This window comes from Papaver somniferum, chromosome 9 (assembly GCF_003573695.1).
Source record: "Papaver somniferum cultivar HN1 chromosome 9, ASM357369v1, whole genome shotgun sequence".
In the NCBI taxonomy this organism is placed as follows: domain Eukaryota; kingdom Viridiplantae; phylum Streptophyta; class Magnoliopsida; order Ranunculales; family Papaveraceae; genus Papaver; species Papaver somniferum.
In genome coordinates, this window is record NC_039366.1 from 186,227,138 (window position 1) to 186,250,055 (window position 22,918).

A 22,918-nucleotide genomic window follows, 5' to 3' on the forward strand; every position below is an offset into this window, starting at 1 on the left:
TATTATTATGATTATCAAAAGAATTTATTTTACTTGACCATTTGTTAATATATATATATATATATAATTAAAAAACCAAACTATAATTAAGTAATTATTTAAAAACTATTTTTTATTATTGACAGAACCTTTGGAAAATAAAAAATAATATTATTTAAATAATAAAATGCAAAAAATAAAAAATTGATTGTATATAAATTTAAGGATAACTTTGTCATTTATAAAATAAACTGGGGATAAAAAAGATAAATCAAGATTAAATTTAGGTGGGACTAGAACTTATGCTTTTGTAGCTTTTAGAAACTTCTCCTCCCGAGCTTTTAAGAGTCGAGGAATTTGAGAAATTTTTTGGATAAAAAAACACTTTATTTTTTTTATCAAACACTAATTTCAAATTTTTTTTGACATATATAGGTTTTGAAAATGCTTTTGCAAAAATAAAAACATTACCAAACTCAGCCTCAATTGAGGCTGCACAAACCCGACCTAACCCGCACCAGCCGGTTTTTTACCCGTACACGACCTACCCGCTTATTGCATGGGTCGAGTATGACTTATTGACTTGCACCTCTTAATACCCGCCTTACAGCGGGTCGACTATGACTCAGCCCTTATATTACCCGACTCCACCCCCAACCGCCTAAAATTCACCAGCCCTTAGATTACCTCCCACCTGTGAATTTCAGCCATTAATCCAAAGATACGTAAACCTAAATAGACAATTTTCTTAGTTTTTTTTTTTATCATCTTCTCTAGTCTTTCTTTCTTTTGAACAAAATCTTTCTTATCTACTCTTCAATTCATACTCCTCACTTAAATTACCATCTTCCTTAACAAAATGGAAAGTTGGTACTCCATGAATGATACTAGTTCTTTATACTCCGTAGGGTCCTGATGTTGGCCAGGAACAACGGATTTGGGAGATCCTTTATGTGAGCCAAAACTGGATCTAATAGGAAGTTTTTGATTGACAAATGGTACAACAACAACAACGGATCTGTGGGATTCCGGTGTGGTCCGAGATTGGGTCTTGGTCGAATAATGATGAGTTTTGTTAGATCACAAATCAAATCTAGAGTTTCAGATAAACTTGCGAAATCATTTTTTTTTATTAGTTTTGTTTATGATTTGTCTTTTTTTGATTGTTCTTTACGAGTGAATTGAGACTATCAAAATCTATTATTTGTGGTTTAATCTCAGGGCTGGTGAGAAAACAGTATTTAATCTGACTAGGTCATATTATCAATCTAAGACTAAACTGGAGAAGAAGAAGACCGAGAGAAAGGGACGCGTATACCCGCCACCCGCCCGATATTACCCGTCGTAACGTGGGTCGAGTGAAAACCGATCCGTAATAATGTTGGGTCGGGTGCGGGTGATAACTTTTATTACCCGCCATCAACGGGTAGGATGGCGGGTGAGGCCAAACCCGACCCATCCGGCCCATTGTGCAGCCCTAGGCTTAATCGAGCCTATAAAAAGAGTCAGTATTATCATAGATAGTTCACAATCTTCCTAGGGTTTTGGAAAAGCTTTTCCGCCGACCACCACAACGATGACCACGAAAAAGATGAAGCCTGTTAGCTATAACTATGAGAATTCAATACTGTGCGACATACTGAGCAGACTCCCATTGAAATCGCTTATGCGTTTCAAATGCGTAAGCAAATCTTGGCAATCCTTGATCGAAAAAGATCAGTGCTTGGTTGAATTACAACATCGGCGCCAATCACATGTAAGTCCACGTCTCTTCATGATTCTATTTCCATTAAATTCGAGAGCCCCCACTGGATTTGAGACTTGGACAGCAAATTTGTTCATAGACAGAAACAAAGAAAAAATAACCATTGAAGCCATATCGAGGAAAGTTGATTTGTCGGTTGTAAAGCAAGTAAAAAGACTCATCAACGGTATGATCTGTTTACTCGACCAAAGAGAAGGTAAAATCAGTATAGGTGATGAATATGAAGATCATGCTGCATGTCTATACAATGCCATCACCCAAGAAGTAACACCCTGGATCAGATCAACTTATTTAACACGAGTAAAGCGACGGTGTAACATATCGAAAGCAAATGTGTCTCGTGTTTTTGAATTTGGATTTGATCCCAACACCAAAGAATACAAAGTGATTTGTATGTGGTGCATAGCTGGAAACGATCTTCGGAAATTTGAAGGATGCGGGGAGTACAAAATTCCTGTAAGCAACATAGGGTATAAGAGGTATTACAGTATGTGCGAGATCTTGACTATAGGCAAGGACACTGCGTGGAGAAGGATCGATAAGATACCTCCGTCACCTTGTATAGGAAAACATGGTTCTGTTTATGCGAATGGTTCCATATATTGGATGTGTTTAGAGAAAAGTCGTTACATACTAGTGGCATTTGATGTTGGAAGTGAGGAGTGCAGAGTTATGCCAGTCCTTGATTTCATTGGCAACTACGAAACTAATTATATGCTAGATCCTAATTCTGATCCAATACATCTTATGGAAGTGGATGGGCATCTAGCTATAGAAAAGTACACAGGTAATCACACTGTTAACCTGTGGATACTTGATAATGACTGCGAAAAAAACATTAGTACCAGAAATAGTAAGAACATCCATTATTGTAGGAACATCCATTGGACTAAAGAGATTATCATGTTACCTCTTCATTGGAGATTTCGGAATATTCGGTTTCACGCCATCGTGGGAACAGAGTACTTAATTTCACAAGGCACTTTTTCTAATGAACGACAGCCTCTTTTTATTCATTCTTACAATAGGAAGAAGAAGACTTTCAGCAAGATTATAATTACTGGTGATGGAAGACCCTCATCCTCCTTCATTGCATATATTGGTCATCCCTTAAGCATGTTTACACCATATGTTGAAAGTCTATTGACACTTCAGAGCAGTTATAGGCCAGCAACCAGAGGCACCTAACTCCTAAGAGAGCTGGTCGACGTATAAAGTCGTAGTTTTAGCTTTTTGATTTCCACATTTAGGTAGTTACATTAATTTTATGAATCAGAGTCCTCTTAGACTGCTTTGTTTCTGGATCTACTAAACAGGCCAGAAAATATTTTTTGGTATTTTTTTTTTCTTTTTTTGAGACAGATCGAGGAGCTAATAGCTTATCCCAACTGTTTCTCATTCATCCCTCTTTTCTGGCCATCCCTGTTTTGACCTATATGATTCTCAATCGAACTCACGGAACCATAAGGAAAGGCTATCAAGTTATATAAACAAAGAAGCCATAAATAGAAAGAACCAAGTGACACAGAGTTTGACTCCATTGCTCTAGCTCTATATATAATCTTTGCCAAAGCTGTTCTATACATGCATAAATACAATTAGTCGGACTGTGTCCAAACATAAAATATTTGGTATGATTGATCTATGTGTGAACGTTACCTTGGTTACATTATCTATGCCAATCCTGATCTAAAACCTTGTATAAAATGCTCACTACAGCTGGTAGTCGCATTCTGAAATCAAATGCATCAGTCCCTGTTGCATGTCACATTACAAGAGGTTCCAAGGTCAACAAAGTTCTTATTAAATCTCACATTATTTGATGTTCCAATGTTATGTAAGATTTTCTTTCAAGTTTTTCTCATCTTATTGATCATTTTCAGTGAACCTCCTGAATTATCAGGTTAGTTGACCTTTGGTTTCAGATCTTCATCAGGTTAGTTGTCACGTTTGCAATTTAGAGTACTGGAATACCACTTACTACTACGCAGATTACCCCCCACGTCTGGATTTTATCTCTCTGCACCGCCAGAGCGTGGCCATTTCATGGGTTGACCAGTAGTGGACCATAGTCAGAGAGGACTGGCTAGGAGAGCTTATTCTTTTTAAATTTTATTTACACAAAATAGAACAAAATATAAATCCTTGCGGAACAGCCACCAAAAATTAAGTAGTTTGTAACTTCACAATAAGTCGGAACAAATGTGAACCAATTTTACATCTTCGGACAACCTCTCCAATTCGCTAGCCCCTAACAAATTGCAAGGTATCATATATTTTCGTTTCCTGTGAGGTTTTCAAAATTTTGGTGCACCGCTACCGAGTGCCAGGTTTATCTTTGCTGGACCAGAAAAGAAGGAAGCACCAAGTGCACGATCCAATCCCACAAGTTTTATACACACAGAATCCATAGAACTGACAAATCTTTGACAACATAGTAAAAGTTTCAATACATTGCCAGACGTTTAAAATGTCAGGTTTTCCATGGTTTACTTAATAAAAAAAGCACCGTTCGTCTAAATTAATCTAGATGTGCTTCAGTTATAACCAGATTATTAATAATCGGACTAAGGTGTGATTAAAGTAGCATGAGGTGGCTTCATTCAGTATTTGGTGGCTCCTCAACTCCTGATGGAAAGGCTGGAGAAACACATACTGACTCTTCTAGCCTCTGGCATAAAAGATTGTTTCATCCAGCATCTTTAGCACGAGGATATATACGTAGAATCCCTAGACTGATTGTTGGTAGTCATACTACTACTATCTTATTGTTACTTTACATAATTTTCTCTTAAAGATGTTACCTGTTTTGGTATGTATTAATGTCGATTAAGTTGATAATTCTAAGTTTTAAGGCAAGTTCAGCTTACGTTAGCTGTTGTCATGTGATAGAGCATAAACGAATAATGTTAAGGTGCAGAATTTCGAACAAAAAATAGTAACATACCACAGCAGGAATATCAAACCCACAAACAGCAACGTCTGTACATGATAAGATGTGTTTCACCGCCTAGTAAAAATCCTGCTGCTTTTGTTTTTCATGGATATCAAGACAACCCCTATGTATGTACGTGCACCTCAGAAGCTCTGACTGATAATCTACAGAAAAACAAAAGGGAAGAAAACAATCATTTTCTTGGAAAGATAACTTTTCAAGAAAGAATACAGCAGAATGGACAACGCAGTAACCTTGCTGTAGTCCTTCTATGGTGGACTGCATTAGGAAGAATCTTACCAGCATCATTCCCACAAAAGGAGTTGACAAAAAAGCACAAAATCCTTAACATTTACCTTGGACCTGTCATTGTTCACATCAACATACATTGGAGCGGTCCGAAATGACAAGCATGCAAGATCTTCCACCTGCAGTATGCAACGCTTTCTATTAAACCAAAAGTACACGAAAGTAAATACGATTACAGAGAATCTGATGTGATCAGCCAACCTTCCTAGTTTGGGTAGCCAAAAATAGAGCTGTCTGCCTTGACCAAACATTGGAAATTTATACAATTATCTTGGCATATCCTGCAGAAATGCAATTATCAGAATTGATTATAACATATAAAGAATCTACCTCATTTCCTCCTCAAAGATCAAGAAGTCTGCCAGCGGTAACAATTAACAGATTCACTCCTTCCAAAGGCGTTCTGCTTCCACTCTTTGAGCTGCACCTTCCGTAACCAGCCGGAAAGTCCGAGTGTGGTACCCGAGAAGGTCCTTCATTGATCCGTTTTTAGGTATAGGCCCATTAGAATATCCTAAACCTAGGTCCAAAACACCCTGAACTATCGTCCAAGTAATTCTAGAAATAAGAGTTTTATTTCTAAAAAGTTACAAAAATATAGGGAGAATTACCTAATCTGTGTATTACTAGTTTTAGTGAAGTCCTAAACCTATAAATAGGCACCTAAAATGCTTGTCAAGGACACGGCAGAAAACTAGAGGAATAACAGGAACAAATCAAGAAGAAGCAGCAGTAAACCTAAAAGGTAACATTGTAAGCTCTTCTCTAAAGCAATAAAATAAAAACAAAACATTCTATTGCAATGGAGGATAATAGCAAGCAAGTGACTATCAATACGACGTAAAAGCAATTTATTCCTAAAAATGTGAATGTGAGCCATATGACTTTGGAATTCAAATAAAATAATGGAAAATAATACAAGTGCGAAAAGCTGTTCATGCTCATGCATCACAATTTCGCTGACTGATGCACGGAAAGTTATAATTTCATGATAATATTCCCATAAGTGAGTAGTACTATCACAGCCGAATTGTCGGAAATATAAGGACAGTAATAGGAAAGTCAAACTATACCTGCATGGCAAGCTCTCTAGTCAGGCAAATAACAACAACCGCTGGTATCAAAAGAGCTAGGGTCTTCCCAGAATCTGCCCTTGCAGCTCCAAGAACATCCTTCCTGCCAGAAGGGATCGAAGTATATAAATCGATCTATATAGAGAAAGAAACGGGGAAAAAATAGTTTACATTAATGCTAATGAATGCGTTAATTAGAATTTCATTAACGAATTCAAGAAACTAACGATGCGTTAAATTTAAAATACAGTCACAATGAACGTAAGAGCATCCACAGTCATGGACTAAAACCAAATTTTTTGTTCGAAAATGAGACCCTACGGAGCTAGTATCGATCAAATACTATACTATAACCAAATACCAGACTATATTTAGTCTTTAGTTTGGTTTTGATAAATTACGCCCGTCATCATGGCGCAAATAACAGCTTCGTTTGTTGTCAGGTGCAAATAATAGCTTCGTTTGTTTGAAACGTAACTTTAATCTACGCCTGATGGGGCGTAGTTTATAATAGCGCCCGATGTCAGGCGGTACGTTTGTGTTAAGGATCGAGCAAGAGAGACTACATTGATAATAATCTTGGTGTCAACTTTCATGGCTCAACAGCCTATTTATATTGTTCACAAACTTGACGACCACTCAAGATACTTTCTTAACTAAGATCAAACTCTAAACATAGACACTTTCCTAATATAACGCTCACAACTTAATGTGCATATCTCCTAAATATAGACTCTCATATATTATTTCCTAATAGTTTGGATTGCGTCTCAACCACGCGGAACTAATAATTGCGCCCGATGGAACGCAATTATTATTTACGCTTGAAATTCCAAAGGGCGGTAATTAAAGTTTCGCCTGAATCAAATATGGATTGGGAGGTATTTTCTCCTTCTCCTGATGGGGCGGTATTCCCACCTTCGCCTGATCGGGCAGTATTCCCTCCTTCGCCTGATGGGGCGGTATTCCCTTCTTCGCCTGATGGGGCGGTATTCCCGATTTCGGCTGATGGGGCGGTATGTCTGATTTCGCCTGACACAATTTGGAACGTAATTTTAAACTACGCCCCAACCTTCCACCAGTTTTTGAATGGGAAACTAATTGAAATCTGAAATGAAATTGAAATGGAAATCTGTTATTCAAATTTCCAAGAGTACTGTTGGAAAATTTGGAACGTTGAAAAATTTAAAACATTGGAAATTTTAGACCGTTGGAAACTTAAACTGATGCCTATAAATATACACGAGTTATTCAACCTATCCATCACAAAAAAAAAAACAGAATAAAAAACAGAGTCTTTCAAACCATTTCATTTAACTCATTGCATTGTCTCTCCAATTAGTTTTGGATTTTTTTCATTTCCAAAGGTTAATGGCACCACGAATTCCTCGAGGTCCTAATTTTACAACAATGGAAGATTTAACCATGTGTAAAATTCATTTATCAATCTCTCAAGATCCCGGTGTTGGAACTGATCAATCCGAAGCGGAATTATGGAGTCGCATCAAACATGATATTGAACAAATCTTACCTAAGAAGCCGAAGCGGCCTTGGGGCTCATGGCAGAAACGATATCAGGTAATAAGCAAAGATGTGGTTTTATTCTCTGCAAAAGTGGGGGAAATAGAAGGTGAACATCAATACTGGATGGGGTCCTGAAAGGGCGGTAAGTTTTCCACAATTTTGCTCCCTTTTTTGTAGAAATTTTGTACTGTTAACTTGCACATGAACTAAACTGTTACCGAAAAAATAATATCTCGAAGAAGCAAGGCTACGGTTCAAGGATTGTAATTATGGGAAGCCATTTAAGCATGAAGAGTGCTACCCAATTATGTTGGATAATATAAAATATAATCGACGATCAACATTTGTGTTCGACACGACGCACGATGAAGAAAATTATGACAACGACGAAGAGGATGAGCAAGGATATGATGAAGGAACTCAAGATGAGAGCATTAATAATACTGAGATAGGAGACATAGAGAAAAGACAACGCGGTAAGTATTTGGGTAAGAAAGAAGCGAAACGACTAAAGAAAACAGGGAGAGAAAAATCAACTGCCCAAGAGGAAATGATGAGACGACTTATTCAGGAACAACAACATTTCAATGCCCATTACGAAGCACAATCAAAATTCAAGATGGAACAAAGAGCAGCCGAGTTTGCCGCAAAACAAGCTGAGTTTGCGGCAAAACAAGCTAAGGCAGCGGCAGATGATGAATTACGCATTATTATGATGGATCTCGATAAATTGGATCCCTTACAAAGAGAGTACTTCGAACTTCTAAAAGCGGACATTGTGCGGAATAAGAGAAACCAATCTTGAGCATAGGCGTATTATGTCTAATAGGTTTAGTAGTTTAATTGTGTTTTAAAATTTACTATTATTCTTGCCAGTTTAGTTTATTATGTAATATTTGGATTTTAATATTATTTTTGTTCGAATGAATTAACTTAAAAACCATTTTAAACTACTTAGAAGTAATTAAATAAAATATGACGATGCATACAAAGGGAAGAGATAATACATTTAAAGTAAAAAATAAAAGAAAATGACAAAAATAAATTTTAATAAAAACAAAGCATATAGTTACACTTATCCTTGTGCCCAAGTTTTTAACTATCCCCATATTCTGACCATATGTGTTCGATCAAGTCATCACGCAAGTTGGTATGTGTTTGTTTGTTACGCATTGCACGAGCACGCTGCATAGCTCTAATTGGGGAAAGTGCTTCACTGTTTTCTCTTGATATAGCAACTGGTGATGGGTTCCTGCGCTGTTCATATACATGTGGCCAGTCACCGGGTAAACGCTCATCCTGAACTATCATATTATGTAAAATAATGCCGGTTTTCATGATATAGGCAACTACATCTGGATTCCACATTCTTGCAGGTTGTTTGATGATTCCACATTGTTGTTGCAGAACACCAAATCCCCGTTCTACATCTTTCCGCGCACCCTCTTGCATCGCAGAAAATTTTATTTTCCTTTTCCCCTCTGGATGTTTAATGGGCATAATAATAGTAGCAATCTCTGGGTATATGCCATCACTGAGATAATACGGCATATGATATTAATGTCCGTTTACCACAAAGTTCACTGGTGGTGATTTTCCTGTGACAAGACTTCGAAAAACATATGAACGGTTCCTCACATTAATATCATTGTTTGAGTCTGGCATACCAAAAAAAGCATGCCAAAATCAGAGGTCATACGACACCACAGCCTCCAACACAATACTTTCTCTCCCTTTATACGCTGTGTAAGCCCCTGATTCTGCCGAGGAACATTTATCCCATTTCCAATGCATGCAATATAAACTACCCAGCATCCCTGGAAATCCCCTGCTTCTGTTTTGCTTAAGCAGCAGTTCAACATCTCCAGCAGTTGGTTCACGCAAATATTTTTAACCATACAAGTGGACAATAGTCATACAAAACCTACGAGTAGCTTCCAAAACAGTAGTTTCTCCAATGTGTAAGTACTCGTCTGTTGCATCAGTCGCACATCCGTAAGCTAACATTCGGATTGTTGCAGTTACTTTTTGATGAGAGTTCAATCCCATAACTCCACATGCATCAGGCTTTTGAACAAAATAACGATTTACTCCCACAACTTCTGTAACTATTCAATTAAACAATTGTCGACGCATTTAAAATCTTATACGAAATACATTTGGTGGAAAGGTTGGGTTCGGGCAAAGGTTGGGTTCGGGCAAAAGTAGTCTCTCTATAGAAGTTCAGCTCCCTCATCCCGATTCCTCCATACTTTGATACGATTTTGAGGCAATCGCGAACTTGTAAAAAGGAGTCCCAAACTAACATCCACGTTAGTTTGATGAATTGCTACTGCATCATCATTAGAGGAATAGAAACTATTATTATTAGAAGAAGAACTTGAAGAACAATTGTTTGAGGTGATCTCGTAGTTTTCCATTATAATCAGAAGAAAAGGTGTGTTGATTTGTAGATACTGAGAGCATCCACAGTCACGACCAAATTTGGGGACTATACCCAAATTTGGTCTCAAAACCAGCCGTAATGGAACGGACTAAAACTATATTTAGTCGAGATAATTAGGGTTTGGGACCAAATCTGGTCGCCGACCCAGACTAAAATCAGTTATAGTGGGACGGGGTTATTATGAGCGTATGAATCCAGACGGGAGTATAGTGAGCGCTTCACACCGGGCGTATGTATAAAGAACGCATGATATTGGGACGGATGTATAAAGAGCGTACGAATGAGGCGTATTTATAAACACCGCCGGACCAAACGGATGTAATACATACGCCCCAGACCGAGCGTAATTGTATTATAAGTCCCAATAGGACGCTGTTTTAATGTGCGCCTGGTTGGGGCGCTGTTTTAATGTGCGCCTAGTTGGGACGCTGTTTTAATGTGTGTCTGTTCTAAACACTTTAGCAATTTGTTCTAAACACTTTAACAAATTGTTCTAAACACTTTAGTCAATGAACTGTGGGGCATTACATGATTATACCTAATAACATTTTAGCAATTACTAATCAAACCCACTAATTAAACACATCTCACCAGGTGCATTTTGTATCTCCGTCCCACCCAGACGCACTTTATATCTCCGTCCCATCCAGACGCAATTTCTATCTCCGTCCCACCAAACGCACTTTCCATCTCCGTTCCTTGTCCGGCGTAAATTATACCTACGTCTCAATCAAGCGCGCATTATACCTCCGTTTCATTCAGACGCATATTATAAACACGCTTCATCAAGAAACGTGGATATAAGTTCCGTCCCGCATCAAGCGTGGGTATAAGTTACGCTTCACCAAATTTTGGTCTACTCCCATTGTGCTTGAACACACATAATACCAAATTTTTTTGGCTTTTAGTCTGGCTTTTGGTATTTGGCCCGTTTCATGACTGTGGTTGCTCTGAAGACGAGGTGTTCTATTTATAAAGAAAATCCAAAAGTAAATATTAATTAAAAAAACAAACCTTTTTTTGTCTGGCTATACATTTAATAAAAAAACAAGATAAGATTAGAGACATCGAAAAGAGTAGACATACTGAAAGATTCGTCTACACACTCAGAAGGGAGATGACCACTCACTGTCACTCTAAGACAGTACGCCAAAGAGTAAAAAACCCACACATCAACTATTAGTCTAACTGTTCACTTTATGAAATGACTATACATCGTAACTTGAAATTAACCGTTCATATCATCTGTATTCTCCTCCAAAGATCCCGAGCGCGGAGGGAGAAAAGGCATATTGACTCTCGAAGTGGGATTAATTGACGACGTCGTTGAAGCTGATCCCAATCTCGTCTGTGCAGCTGATCCTTGTGCCATACTCATCCAAACTGGTTGTGGTATTGTTTGGGAAAACTGACTGAATCCAATGGGAGGTTGGGATTGTGGTGCCAATCCCAATTGAGAGAGTTGTACCTCCAACATGTGGTTATGGTGTTTTAGTCTTTCAATTTCAGCAACATTCGCCCTCCTAATCTCCATTTGATCTTTTGATTGATTTAATGTGAAAGTACGTAATTGATGACCAAAATCAACATGCTCTTGATAAAATGAATAACATTCATCCTGTCACATAAAAATAACATGAGCACATATTATTGTGAAATAAAAAAATTTAATACTAAACGTATACTTACGGGGGATATTTGATGTTGAGGAGGAATATGTATATGTTCAGCCGGCTTTTGCATCGTGTGATTATGAAGCTCACCGTTGTACCCATATACTGGAACATCCCAATCGGGGTATGTTACATAACCTTTAAAGTTAGTTACCTTTCGCTAATATTGCATATACATATCATACGAAACAACTTTCACAATATCTGTTGCATCTGACCAGCCCTCATCGATTAGGCGTTTTCCTTGCGCGTCATCGATATCCCCAACAATTATATGTTGAACTATGGGAACAGCAAAGGTGGGATGGTTTTGCCTCCAACACCTTTCTCCAGGGTACATGTTATGTTGTACAATTAGCAAAGGAGTATGCATGAAGTAAGTATGTTATTATCATAACGGTGTTATTGCAATCTAATAATAATGCTCTCAAAAAAGCCATTAAATAATACTCACAACGCCATTCCAAGAAAATATAATCCTTGCGTTTGAGAGCATGATAGTTTTTACTCCAATTTCAGAATCAAGGATTTGTCTGCATGATTCCCAGGGTTGCCATGTAACTTGGTCCGCGGTCAATTTATTCAGTGAAGTTCTACAACGAACAATATCAACCACCTTCTTCTTTGGTTTCCACCTACTACATCTAGGCCATATTGGTTGATCATCCAGAGGTTGGACTACCTCAGGTGCACATATGCCCAAATATTCGTAGCCCCAAAACTAAATCAAAATAGCAAGCAACAAAATGAATGTTTCTCAACCCAATAAATTAAACATTGAAAGGAAGAAGAAGTATATCAAAAGAATTTACCTCTAATACTTGGAAGGGCCCGCTTAGTGACTTCCGCTTCCGACCAGCTATACAGAGTGCCGCATACAATCTCGAAAAAGCGGCGGCACCCCAATCATAAGTGGAAACTGCATCAAGATCCTAAAAAGCAGCTAACCATCCGGCATCAATATAGTTCTTTGCATTATAAAAGAAAAATTGTCCCAAAACATACATAAAAAAAGCTCTTGCTACTCTTTCAGCAAAGGCTTTATCATTTTCAGCCTCACGTAATTTTTCTGGTACGAAATATGAACTCAAAAATTTAACTGTAATTGAATTAGAAATCCACGACGCGCCTTTTGCATGAAGCAAGGCATCTTGGATATATGGAAAAATATTATCACGTACATATTCAAATTGGTACTTTTGAGAATCATACGGAATATCAACCCCATCTCCAATAGTCACTCCTGTCAACATGACCCAATCAAGTGGTGTAAACCCCATCTCACCAAAAGGGAAGTGAAAAGTATTAGTTGTATCCCAAAACCTCTCCACAATATATTCGACCATGGCATGCAGACATTCACCCAATTCCATGTTCAACAGTCTATCCCATCCTGCTTTTTCAATAATATATTTCACTCTAGGACTAAGTACAGAAATAAGCTTATATTGAGCAGTGATCGAATAAAGGTTACCACGATATGTATAATGAGAGTTACTATTGTCTGAAACCGTGATATCCATAGAAGCGTGTGGTTTATCATCTTCCACGACAGGAAATCTCCCTAACCCGGGAACATCAATCTCCTTATACTTACCAGTAGAGATTAAATTATATTCATTATCGGCTACATATTTTTGTTTCTTGTTCGTCTTTATGCGATTATTGAACCTGGAAATCGACATCTGTACACATACAATAAACATAGTTCTTTGCATCAATATAGCTATATTCACTTGAACTTAAGCAACTAAAGAAGCACACCTGAAGTTCAGCATGAGAAAAATATCATTCCTATATTGATTCACCAAACAACTATCCTCATGATTCACCATACTACACAGTTTTCCAATATTCAGAACCAATGAAACCATTTAGCTATTCGGTTTTGATCAGTTCGGCTCCAACTTGGTTTGGTATAAAACCACTCGGTCTTGGTTAACCAGCTAAGTCACTGATTATTTTTTTGTATCTGTCAGCCTCACAAAATTGACAGGTAAATTTTTATGAAGCTGTTGTCACTAATTTTTCCAACTTCCAATATATATTTACAAAAACATTAAATTTTAAAAAGTCTAATTTCTCCTAAATAACAAAGACGAAATATCCAATACTAGCATCTCTAGCTGCACTTGCATCTCCAACTGAACTTGCATTAGGTGGGGGCCGAAATCGGGTGGTCACTTATTAATAACGTAATTATTGATTAAAGTAAACTAAAACTTCATTTCAACAAGCATAATAAAAGTTTGAATGTTTGAAATAGTGAAATCTATAGTACAACAAAGCAAGCATCATCAAATCCCATTATTTGAAGAATACCTAATTCAAATTAGATAATATATCAACAAAATTAAACGGAATTAACTCTAACCTAATTCTTAGTAATAAGAAAATTAACCTTAATTTAACTTAAATAACCCTAATTTTGAAAAATCCCCAAATACATTTAATTTTTATAAAATTAAAGCCCTATTTTTCAAAAAAAAATATGGTTCATTCTAATACAGAACAACTGTACTCAAGGATTCAGTCACCCACAAGAACAGTCACCCACAAGACAATTAGGGTTTAATTGTTTTTTAGGGTTTAATCACGCGGGTTTAATTTTTTTCTTCCAATTGCTCTAAATTCAAATTATCACAAAACCCATGTAGAAATTACTTAAAATAAAAATATAGGAAAAGGAAATTTTCGTTCAATATAAATTATTTGAAGAAATTAAGTTAGATAATATACCTCTATTTGAAGGACGAGATTGAATTAAACCCGTATCACTTGTAGAGAAGAAGACGAGAAGAAGAAGCACTGTTCTGTTCCGTGAAGAAGTGTTCCGTGAAGAAGAGAAGAAGAGAAGCAAAACGGCCGGGGTTACAGGGTAACAGGAGAAGAGTAACAGGAGAAGAAGAAGAAATTGGAAGAAACTCGATAAAAACAAGTAAAACTGGACAGGCGTAACTACAAGTTACGCCCACCGTTTCTACAGGCGCAAGTTGTGATACCGCCCCACCGGGCGTACCCATGAATACCGCCCCACTGGGCGTAGCTCCAAAAACCGTTTCTCCAGGCGCAAGTTTTGATACCGCCCCATCGGGCGTAACCATATCATACCGCCCCATTGGGCGTAGCTGCAAAAACCGTTCCGTCAGGCGCAACATCAAGAGACCGTGCCATCACGTGCAACACCAGCCTACGCGCCATCAGGCGCAACGCCAATCTACGCCCCATCAGACGCAACTCCAAATCACGCCCCACTCGGACGTAACTTCTAATCACGTCCCATCAGGCGGAACTTTAATTCACGCTTCTCCATCGGGTGGTTTTACCTATTACGCCCCACGTTAAACGGGATTTTAAGTTACGCCCCACACCAGGCGTAATTTAAAGTTACGTCTCATCGGACGCATTTATACTTACGCCCCACTATCAGACGCAAATAACAGCTCCGCTCCACATAATTTACTCCACTACCGTAGCGTCTCACCACTAACTAAACACAAATTTAGTCGTTGATTTTAGTATTTGATCTTTGGGTTTGATCGCAACATTTCCGTTGCTCTAAGGGAAACTACGGTTACCACATAGGGTCAATTAGGATTGTTTCTCTCAGAATTCAGAAAAAAATCTCAAAAATTTTACCTGAGCCATATCTTCAAAACCCTTTGGTAGCGCTCGTGGTAGGTTCAGAGAGTTTTAAATGAAAGAAAGCCAAGTACTCATAAATCCCGTTTCAACAAATTCCTCTTCACCTCCATCTCCTTATTCTTCCTCGTCATTTAAGTTGTCATCTTCTTCGTCGTCGTCCTCACTTTCTGAGACTGGCTATTTTCCTTTCTCTTCTTCCTTTCAAGGTTGATCATTTTGTCTGAACTAGCCACGGTTCAAGTGACTGAGTTTGATTTCTGACTGTTCCAAATTTATACAACCAGAACCTAAACCGACAAATAAAATAAAATAAAAAGATGCGGATTCCCACTGGGATAGAAGGATATCGGTCAAATCCAAAAAAAAAAAAAAAATCTTTTTAAACCGTGGTTTTAAACTGCTTACAAACCGTATAACATTTGTTTTACCTTTACCCGGAAGTAATTTTCAGGTACTAATACCAAGTTAACTTAAGCTCTGTTTCTAAGCAAACCCTAATTTGAAAGACTATGGGTCTGTTTGGGAGCTTGAAAATGGGATACCACATCCTAGATTAGGTTATCTTAATTTAATTTATGATAACCTGTAGACTGATTAGTTTTAGTGATGTTTGTCTTAAAATTTATCCTATCCTGGGTTAATTTAAATAGTGTTTGTTTTACACGATGTACAATAGTAGGTTAATATAAATCATATTTGTTTCAAACACCCAAGTCTAGATATACATTATATAAATCAATGTTGGACATCTGAAAATAAAAATATATAAAATTAGAAATATTACAATAAGAATTCAATAAAATATAAAAATACCTTAAAATAGAAATACTAAATCAAGAATTTGATAAAAATTAATAATAAAAACTAAATAGTAAGACGGTGTCGTCGATAATCATTCCATATTGCATCAGCAATCGAAGTACGAAGTTCTGATGCTAAATCTCGTTCTCTATTCCTCCCGAGTCTAGCACCTTCGTTATTGTCTTCTGGTATCTCAGGATCAGTATCTGGTACAGTTATAACATCTTCCCCATCAAGAAACAAATCATTTATACACTCCTTGTGAATGTGATAATGAATAATGCAACAGGCTAGCACAATTTTCACTTGTGTTTCATACAGATGTTGAGGTTGTGCTTTCAAAATAATGAATCTCCTTTTAAGTATTCCAATAATACGTTCAACTGCATTCCGCAATGATGAGTTCGAAGATTAAATAATTCTTTGGCATCTTTTGGGCGATCCCCCCATACTCTTTAAAGTGATAACGAACGCCTCGATACGGAGTAATAAAACTTGGCGTAAGAGAGAAACCTGCATCTCCAAGATAGAACTTTCCTACACAAGTAAAAAAATTAAAGTTATATTACCCCAATAGTAAAGGTAAAATAAATATTTATATAAAATAAAAAAGATATTGATATATATATATGTGTGTGTGTGTGTGTATATATATCATACCTTCAGGTACTACTAATTTATTGGATCTTGTTAAGGCTGAATCTAGTACACGCCCATCATGAGCCGAACCTTCCCAACCCGCAAGAACATAATGAAATTGCAAATCGAACGAGCATGCTACTAAAACGTTTTGAGAAATAAATCCTTTTCTATTCTGATAAAGAGGTTGTGCTTCCTCACTAACCATTGCCGGTATGTGAGTTTCGTCTATTGCTCCGACACAGTTCGAGGTCGAAAACACACAGTGAATTTCAATTAATAAAAATAACAAAGAATTAATTTTAATTAATGATATAACAATAAAATTTGTGTACCTTAAAGTATGGATAAAACCTCAGATTGTCTCTTATCTCATCAGGAGTACAAGGATCTGCCGGTTGCAAGAAATCATCTGCAAGTTGAACAATAGCCTCCAAAACAGCATTAAAGTGTCAACTGATTGTCTCACCCTGAATGTTGAAAACGTTCTTGGAGTATTCTATTGCGTTCATTATGACCAACGGCAAGCATAAATATTTCCACCTTCTCCTCAACTCTAACTCCCTTGCTATGGCGACGCAACTGTTTTTCTTGTAACAATTCACACAATATAAAAAAGACATGCTTTTCCATCCGGAAACTGTTTTGACATCGCTTTGCTCATGACATACAGTCTTCTCCACAAAGTATTGATAATAACATGTTATAAATGGCGTTGTCGCTGCTGTGACAACTACTATGGCATCCTCATCATGTTCAGAACTAGCCATAAATAAAATATATTATGTACCTAATTATGAGAAAGAAATACAAACAATCAAAACAAAATAATAAATTTGAATTTTATGTAAAATTCAAATAAGTAATCACAACAAAGTTTCATAATCCATAAATAATTAAAAATAGGATACCATGTCATCCACTAGAATTAAAACCTAAAGATAACCAGGAAAAACTCAAAATATCCACCTAATTTATTGGAAACTAAACCATATAAACCCAAACTAAACTCAAATCATCAGACTAATCACTTATGCCACTTTAATAGTAATCAGAATAGTTAAGCTTTGACAATAACCAACGTCGTATCCTATCCCCACTCAACGCTATGAAAATCTTCGCTTTCTTCTCGTCTTCCAATAACTCTAAACCTTGCATGAATAAAAACTCATCCAGTTTTAGTATTATTTCCTCAAGTGCAGCAACTACACTTTTCTCTAGAGAAGAATTTCCATTTCATGTTTTCTGGTCGGTATATTGTTTACAGCACTTGCCATCAAATTAATTGTTTCCACGATCCCTTCACCAGTACTTTTTTTTTTCTTTCCAAATGAACGGGAACTAGATCCTATTAATGTTCTCATCTTTTTTTGCACTTCAGATTATTATCATCGTTAATATTGCCGTTTCCATACATATTCTCGTTATGGTCTCAGGATTCTCATTCTCGTCTTCAGTATTATCATCACGATCTTCATCGACCTCATTATTGTACCGATTATTATCATCTCTAAATTTGTTATACTTTCCAGTGGCCCTACTGTTACCAAATATCATAGCTAGTTCATTATATTGTGGAAGAGGTCGTATCCTCCATTGTTTGTATTATGGATGTTTCTACAAGTTCAAATCTATAATTTAATTACTTAGAAATATGATGATTATATAATAAAGCTTGAAAAAGAGATTAAATAAAATCACAAACCTCGATATGATTACTCCATACAACATCAGATGCAGTCACAATTTTTTTTCCATCATTCCAACCAAAACCACTTTGACCTCTAAGACTACTTACAACATTAAAATTTGTCTTCAAAGTTTTCATGCGATTTTTCAGCACTTTCTTATTAAAAGTAGGACCAAAGCTTACTTTGAATTTGGTGACGATGCTCACCCAGACCGTTTTGCTAAACTGACCATCAAGTAATTGTTTATCAACCACTTTTTCTACCATAAGTTCTATAACAGTTGATCCACTGAAGGAGTCCAGGTGGTTCTCCCATTTCAGACACTCCATGATTCACTCTCCATAAGTTTTATAAAGAAAATTTAAAATGTGAAGGATAAAAACAAGAATAAGATTAAAAAAAAAAAGAATCAAATGTAAGCACTAAAGTGAAATAAATGATGTACTAGAACATAACCCTAAACTAACAGCTAAAATGAATGTAAGCTAACAACTAAAATTAATGTAAGTACAACATTACGTGCGGCACAGAAATGGTTCGACCGGATTAAAATACATAACAAAATTTTCCTTCAAGCACTAAAATAAAATGAATGATGTACTAGAACCTAGATTTAACCTACTACTATTTAAGAATTAAACTTTTTTGATAAGGCCATATCCTTAAAACTAAACGAGGGCTCTACACAAGGTTTATAGAGCCGTTTTTAAAAATTGAATATGATGAGAAAAAATTTGAACTGAAAAATCCTAAAAATTCTATTTTTTGCGTAGATTTGAAGGGAAAAAACAACAAATCCATTATAATATTCATAAAAAAATTGTTTTTGAATATATACGAGTTTTCAACTGATTGAGAAACATACCTGGAGTGATGGAGGAAGAAGAAGAACGTCTGTAATGAAAAACAAGCAAATCAAAAAAAAAATCATCAAAACCTAATGAAAGAAATTCCTTATACGTTAACAATTATTGAAAAATAAATAAATTGATACCTAGATTTGTATGAGAAAGGAATACAAACTGTTGTAGATGTAAGTAGAAGTGAAGAAACTTAAAACCCTATGGGAGAATAATATGACCAGGGGGAAGTTGAAACAAGAAAACATGCGCATCACACCTTACCTTATAAGAATGAAACAAGAAAACATCATACGTGAACACCTCTAAGTAATACAGAACTACAAAGACAGCACAAAGGCAACAGATTAGAAGTGACAAGCATAAGACTTGGATATTTTCATATTGTGAAGCTCTGATAAACTATTCATGACATAACAACCAAACATATTACATATGTATATTAAGCATAACAAAAATAAACAATCTAACTATAGAATAAACATAGCAATAGAGCTAAGAAAAGTAATTATACATGCATGTATTGAGTTCTAACTATTGCTTCTGTCCAATTTATTACACTGGTTTGAAGATACTCAATTTCCACACTATTTGCACTGACATTGTCCAAAGTCACAACAAAAAGATCTTCTAACCCCCAATCCAGCAAATATTTCTCAAGCATTTTCTCAATCTCCACTCCAATATGACCCTTGATCAAGCAAAACATGATGATCCTCTTTTGAAGCTTCCAATGGATATCAACAAAGTGCACTATGACACACATATAGTTGAAGTTGTTTGGAGAGGTCCATGTATCAGTTGTGAGAGAGACTCTTTTTTTACTTTCCTTGAAATATTTCTTCAACTTTACTTCCTCATCTTTGTAGATGGTTAAAAGATCTCTGTAAATGGTCATCCTGTTTGGCACTTTGAATCTTAGTTCCAACTGTTCATTGTATCTTCTAAACCCTTATACTTCTACATCTCTAAATGCCAGTTCATCTATTATGACAAACTCAGCCAATCTTATTCTACACATATCCTTGTCATAACTAACAACAACCAGTTGCGATGACTGTCCTGGTCTTGGTGGTGGAAACATCAAATTCTTTTGTCCCTTCAGCTTCTTGTTGGGATTCTCTGGACATGTGCCTAAATGTGTCTTCATGCTTGAAGTGCCATTTCCTCGACTATCGGCTTGCAACTTCTTCTTGCAATGCTTACACTGTGCTTGTTTTGGATTGAGCCTTACAAAATCATCCCATACTTTCGATCTAACTTCTCCCTTCTTCTTTGGTGAACTTTCAGGTGCAGGGTCATATGTAGCCTGCTGTGTAGCTTGTGTTTCTTGTGCATCATCAATTTGAGGTGTTACAGAAAGTGTCACATGATTAGACCCAACTGTAGGGGATGGAGAATTGGAGAGGGAGATGCACTTGCCATCTTGCAGCTTGATAATGAAACTGAACTTGATCCAAACATTACCCTGCCAAAGGTAAACAAGATAGTTCTTACAAGTACACTTCACATATGTTTCTTTAAACAATAAAGTCTTCTAGTTACCACCTAGAAATTTAGATTAAAACTAATCATATCATGTGACACTGCCAAGCAAAGTTGTTACAATTCCAAGCTCATAGTCTCATATCATTCATAATGTCTCAATTTCACAAGCAAAGAGATGTTAATCAACAAGGAAAGCAAACAAGCAAAGCACTTTCCATTCATAATTTTCCATACCATTAGTTTATCAATCAACATGACTAAAACAATTTCTCATACTCATGGATGATGGATCTGAACTAAACATGACTAAAACAATCAACACCCATTAAAAGTCACAGATCAACAAACCCTTGTTCAAAACCTCAAACAAACATAAGATAATCAACAAATCTTTGTCAAAAATTTTACATCAACAAACCCTTTTACTCAATTTCATAACCAAACAAACAAACAGAATATTGTTTTTTTAAGAACATAACAACATGATTAGATCTTGTGTATCCAAGCGCATGCTTCTTGTCAGCAGATTACATGGTAATTCACGTGGATACTGCATTCCACGCTTGTTTAGGCGACGGAGACAGGGAGAACATACACATCTTGTTGTCCAAGTGTTAATGTTTATCCTGATTGGTCTATTGGTCTGGTCTTTTTTTTTAATATCTCTCTATTTCACCCTAGCAATGGTAACAACTTGAATCGTGTGCCCCACCAAATCACTTAAAAGAAAAGAAAAATAAAAACAGAAGGTGAAAAGGACTCAACGAGATATGGCGAAACTACCATGTTATTTCTAACACCTGAGCTTTGTGCTTTTATGAATAGACTTTATAGATGTTTCCATCTAGTCAGATTGGTCCCTCAACTCCTAAAACCAAAATGCTTCCATACACTTAGATTGGTTAGTGCCATCCTTAATAGGCATAAATTTCTAGGCCCTGGAGTTTATTTATTGCAACTAAAAAGTTTCTCCCATACCCCCAAACTTAAATCTAAAATTGTCCTCAATGTTCTAAAGATGAAATCAAAAACATGAACAAGGAGAAATTGTTACCACTTGAAGAAAAAGAGTTAAGGAAGGATATTACCGTGTTGCATGAGAATGGGTTACCTCCCAAGAAGTGCTAAGTTTAAAGTCTTCAGCCAGACATTGGAAAGGATTAGTCACCTCGAATCGTATAACAGTAGCCAGAATAACTGTGGGTCTTCAAAACCAAATAGAGCCGACCAAAGGAAACTGCAATAAACCAACAAAATGAACAAGACTAACATGCTCTTACCTAGTTTCCTGATTAAGAAAATTATATCTAATTGTGGTTTAGGTTCAGGTTCTATGAAAGGGTCTAAATAAAATATTTTTATCGGATGCATTTCCTCATAGGTGGGATCCAAATTGTTAGGTCCTAGAGTCTGGAAAAAATCAAATAAGAACTTACAAGCACATAATAATAACCTAAATAATTGAGGATCCTCTATTCAATCAAGTTTGACTTACATACTTGACCACAATGAGAGTAGTGGTCATTCTTAAGCAAATGTGTCGATTCTAATTTCCTAAAGCCTTTAGGTTTAGTCTCACAACTTAATATTCGACACATTTGAAATATAAACGTTCTCACATTTGGAAGAAAACTATTTGGTGGGAAAACAAAGTAAATCTGGGTATCATAGCCTAGGCAAACCACATCAACCAGAGGATGGGTTTCTAACGACTGAACTTCTTCTTGGACATCATTAGGTTCGGGAAAACGAGTATGAAGGTAATCTTGTAAAATGGTCGAGGTGCAGATATCAAGTCCTAAGTGAGGGGACTTTCTGAGAGTTAGAGGTAAGGCACTAGGAAAGTGATGATTACCCCCAAACTTAGAGTTTTCAGTGTCTCTATCTAGACTAGTCACAATCTCCCTAATTTCTAGATCATCAGATTCTTGAAAATGGTCAATTGATTCTTCTAAGTTACAATCATCATCCTGGCTTATCTCTACGAGTTTATCTTCTTCTAAGATTAGTTTTTATAACTCGTTAGACTTTATAACAATATTCTTATAATAGACATGTTCCTCTAAACCATCATCACAATCATATAAAGG

At 36.5% G+C, this 22,918-nt stretch overlaps 2 protein-coding genes across 3 annotated transcripts; one reads left to right on the plus strand and one right to left on the minus strand.

The window, feature by feature from the left end:
- The first annotated feature begins 1,555 nt into the window (after positions 1 to 1,555).
- On the plus strand, positions 1,556 to 2,932 carry LOC113312974 (putative F-box protein At5g62660). Its single transcript, XM_026561708.1, has one exon. It carries the CDS (start codon positions 1,556 to 1,558, stop codon positions 2,930 to 2,932), a length of 1,377 nt encoding a protein of 458 aa, XP_026417493.1.
- An 8,081-nt stretch (positions 2,933 to 11,013) lies between these two features.
- Positions 11,014 to 14,637, minus strand: LOC113307644. Of its 2 annotated transcripts, XM_026556094.1 has the most exons (7): positions 14,444 to 14,637; positions 13,179 to 13,389; positions 12,886 to 13,097; positions 12,517 to 12,636; positions 12,159 to 12,425; positions 11,721 to 12,027; positions 11,014 to 11,649 (listed from the first exon to the last, which is right to left on the minus strand). In XM_026556094.1, the coding sequence occupies exons 2-6, from the start codon at positions 13,387 to 13,389 to the stop codon at positions 11,956 to 11,958; spliced, it is 882 nt and encodes a 293-aa protein (XP_026411879.1). In that variant the 5' UTR covers positions 14,444 to 14,637; the 3' UTR covers positions 11,014 to 11,649; positions 11,721 to 11,955. The 2 variants fall into 2 exon arrangements, with proteins under 2 accessions (XP_026411879.1, XP_026411877.1); XM_026556092.1 differs by having other exon boundaries at positions 12,886 to 13,389.
- Positions 14,638 to 22,918: the final 8,281 nt, after the last annotated feature.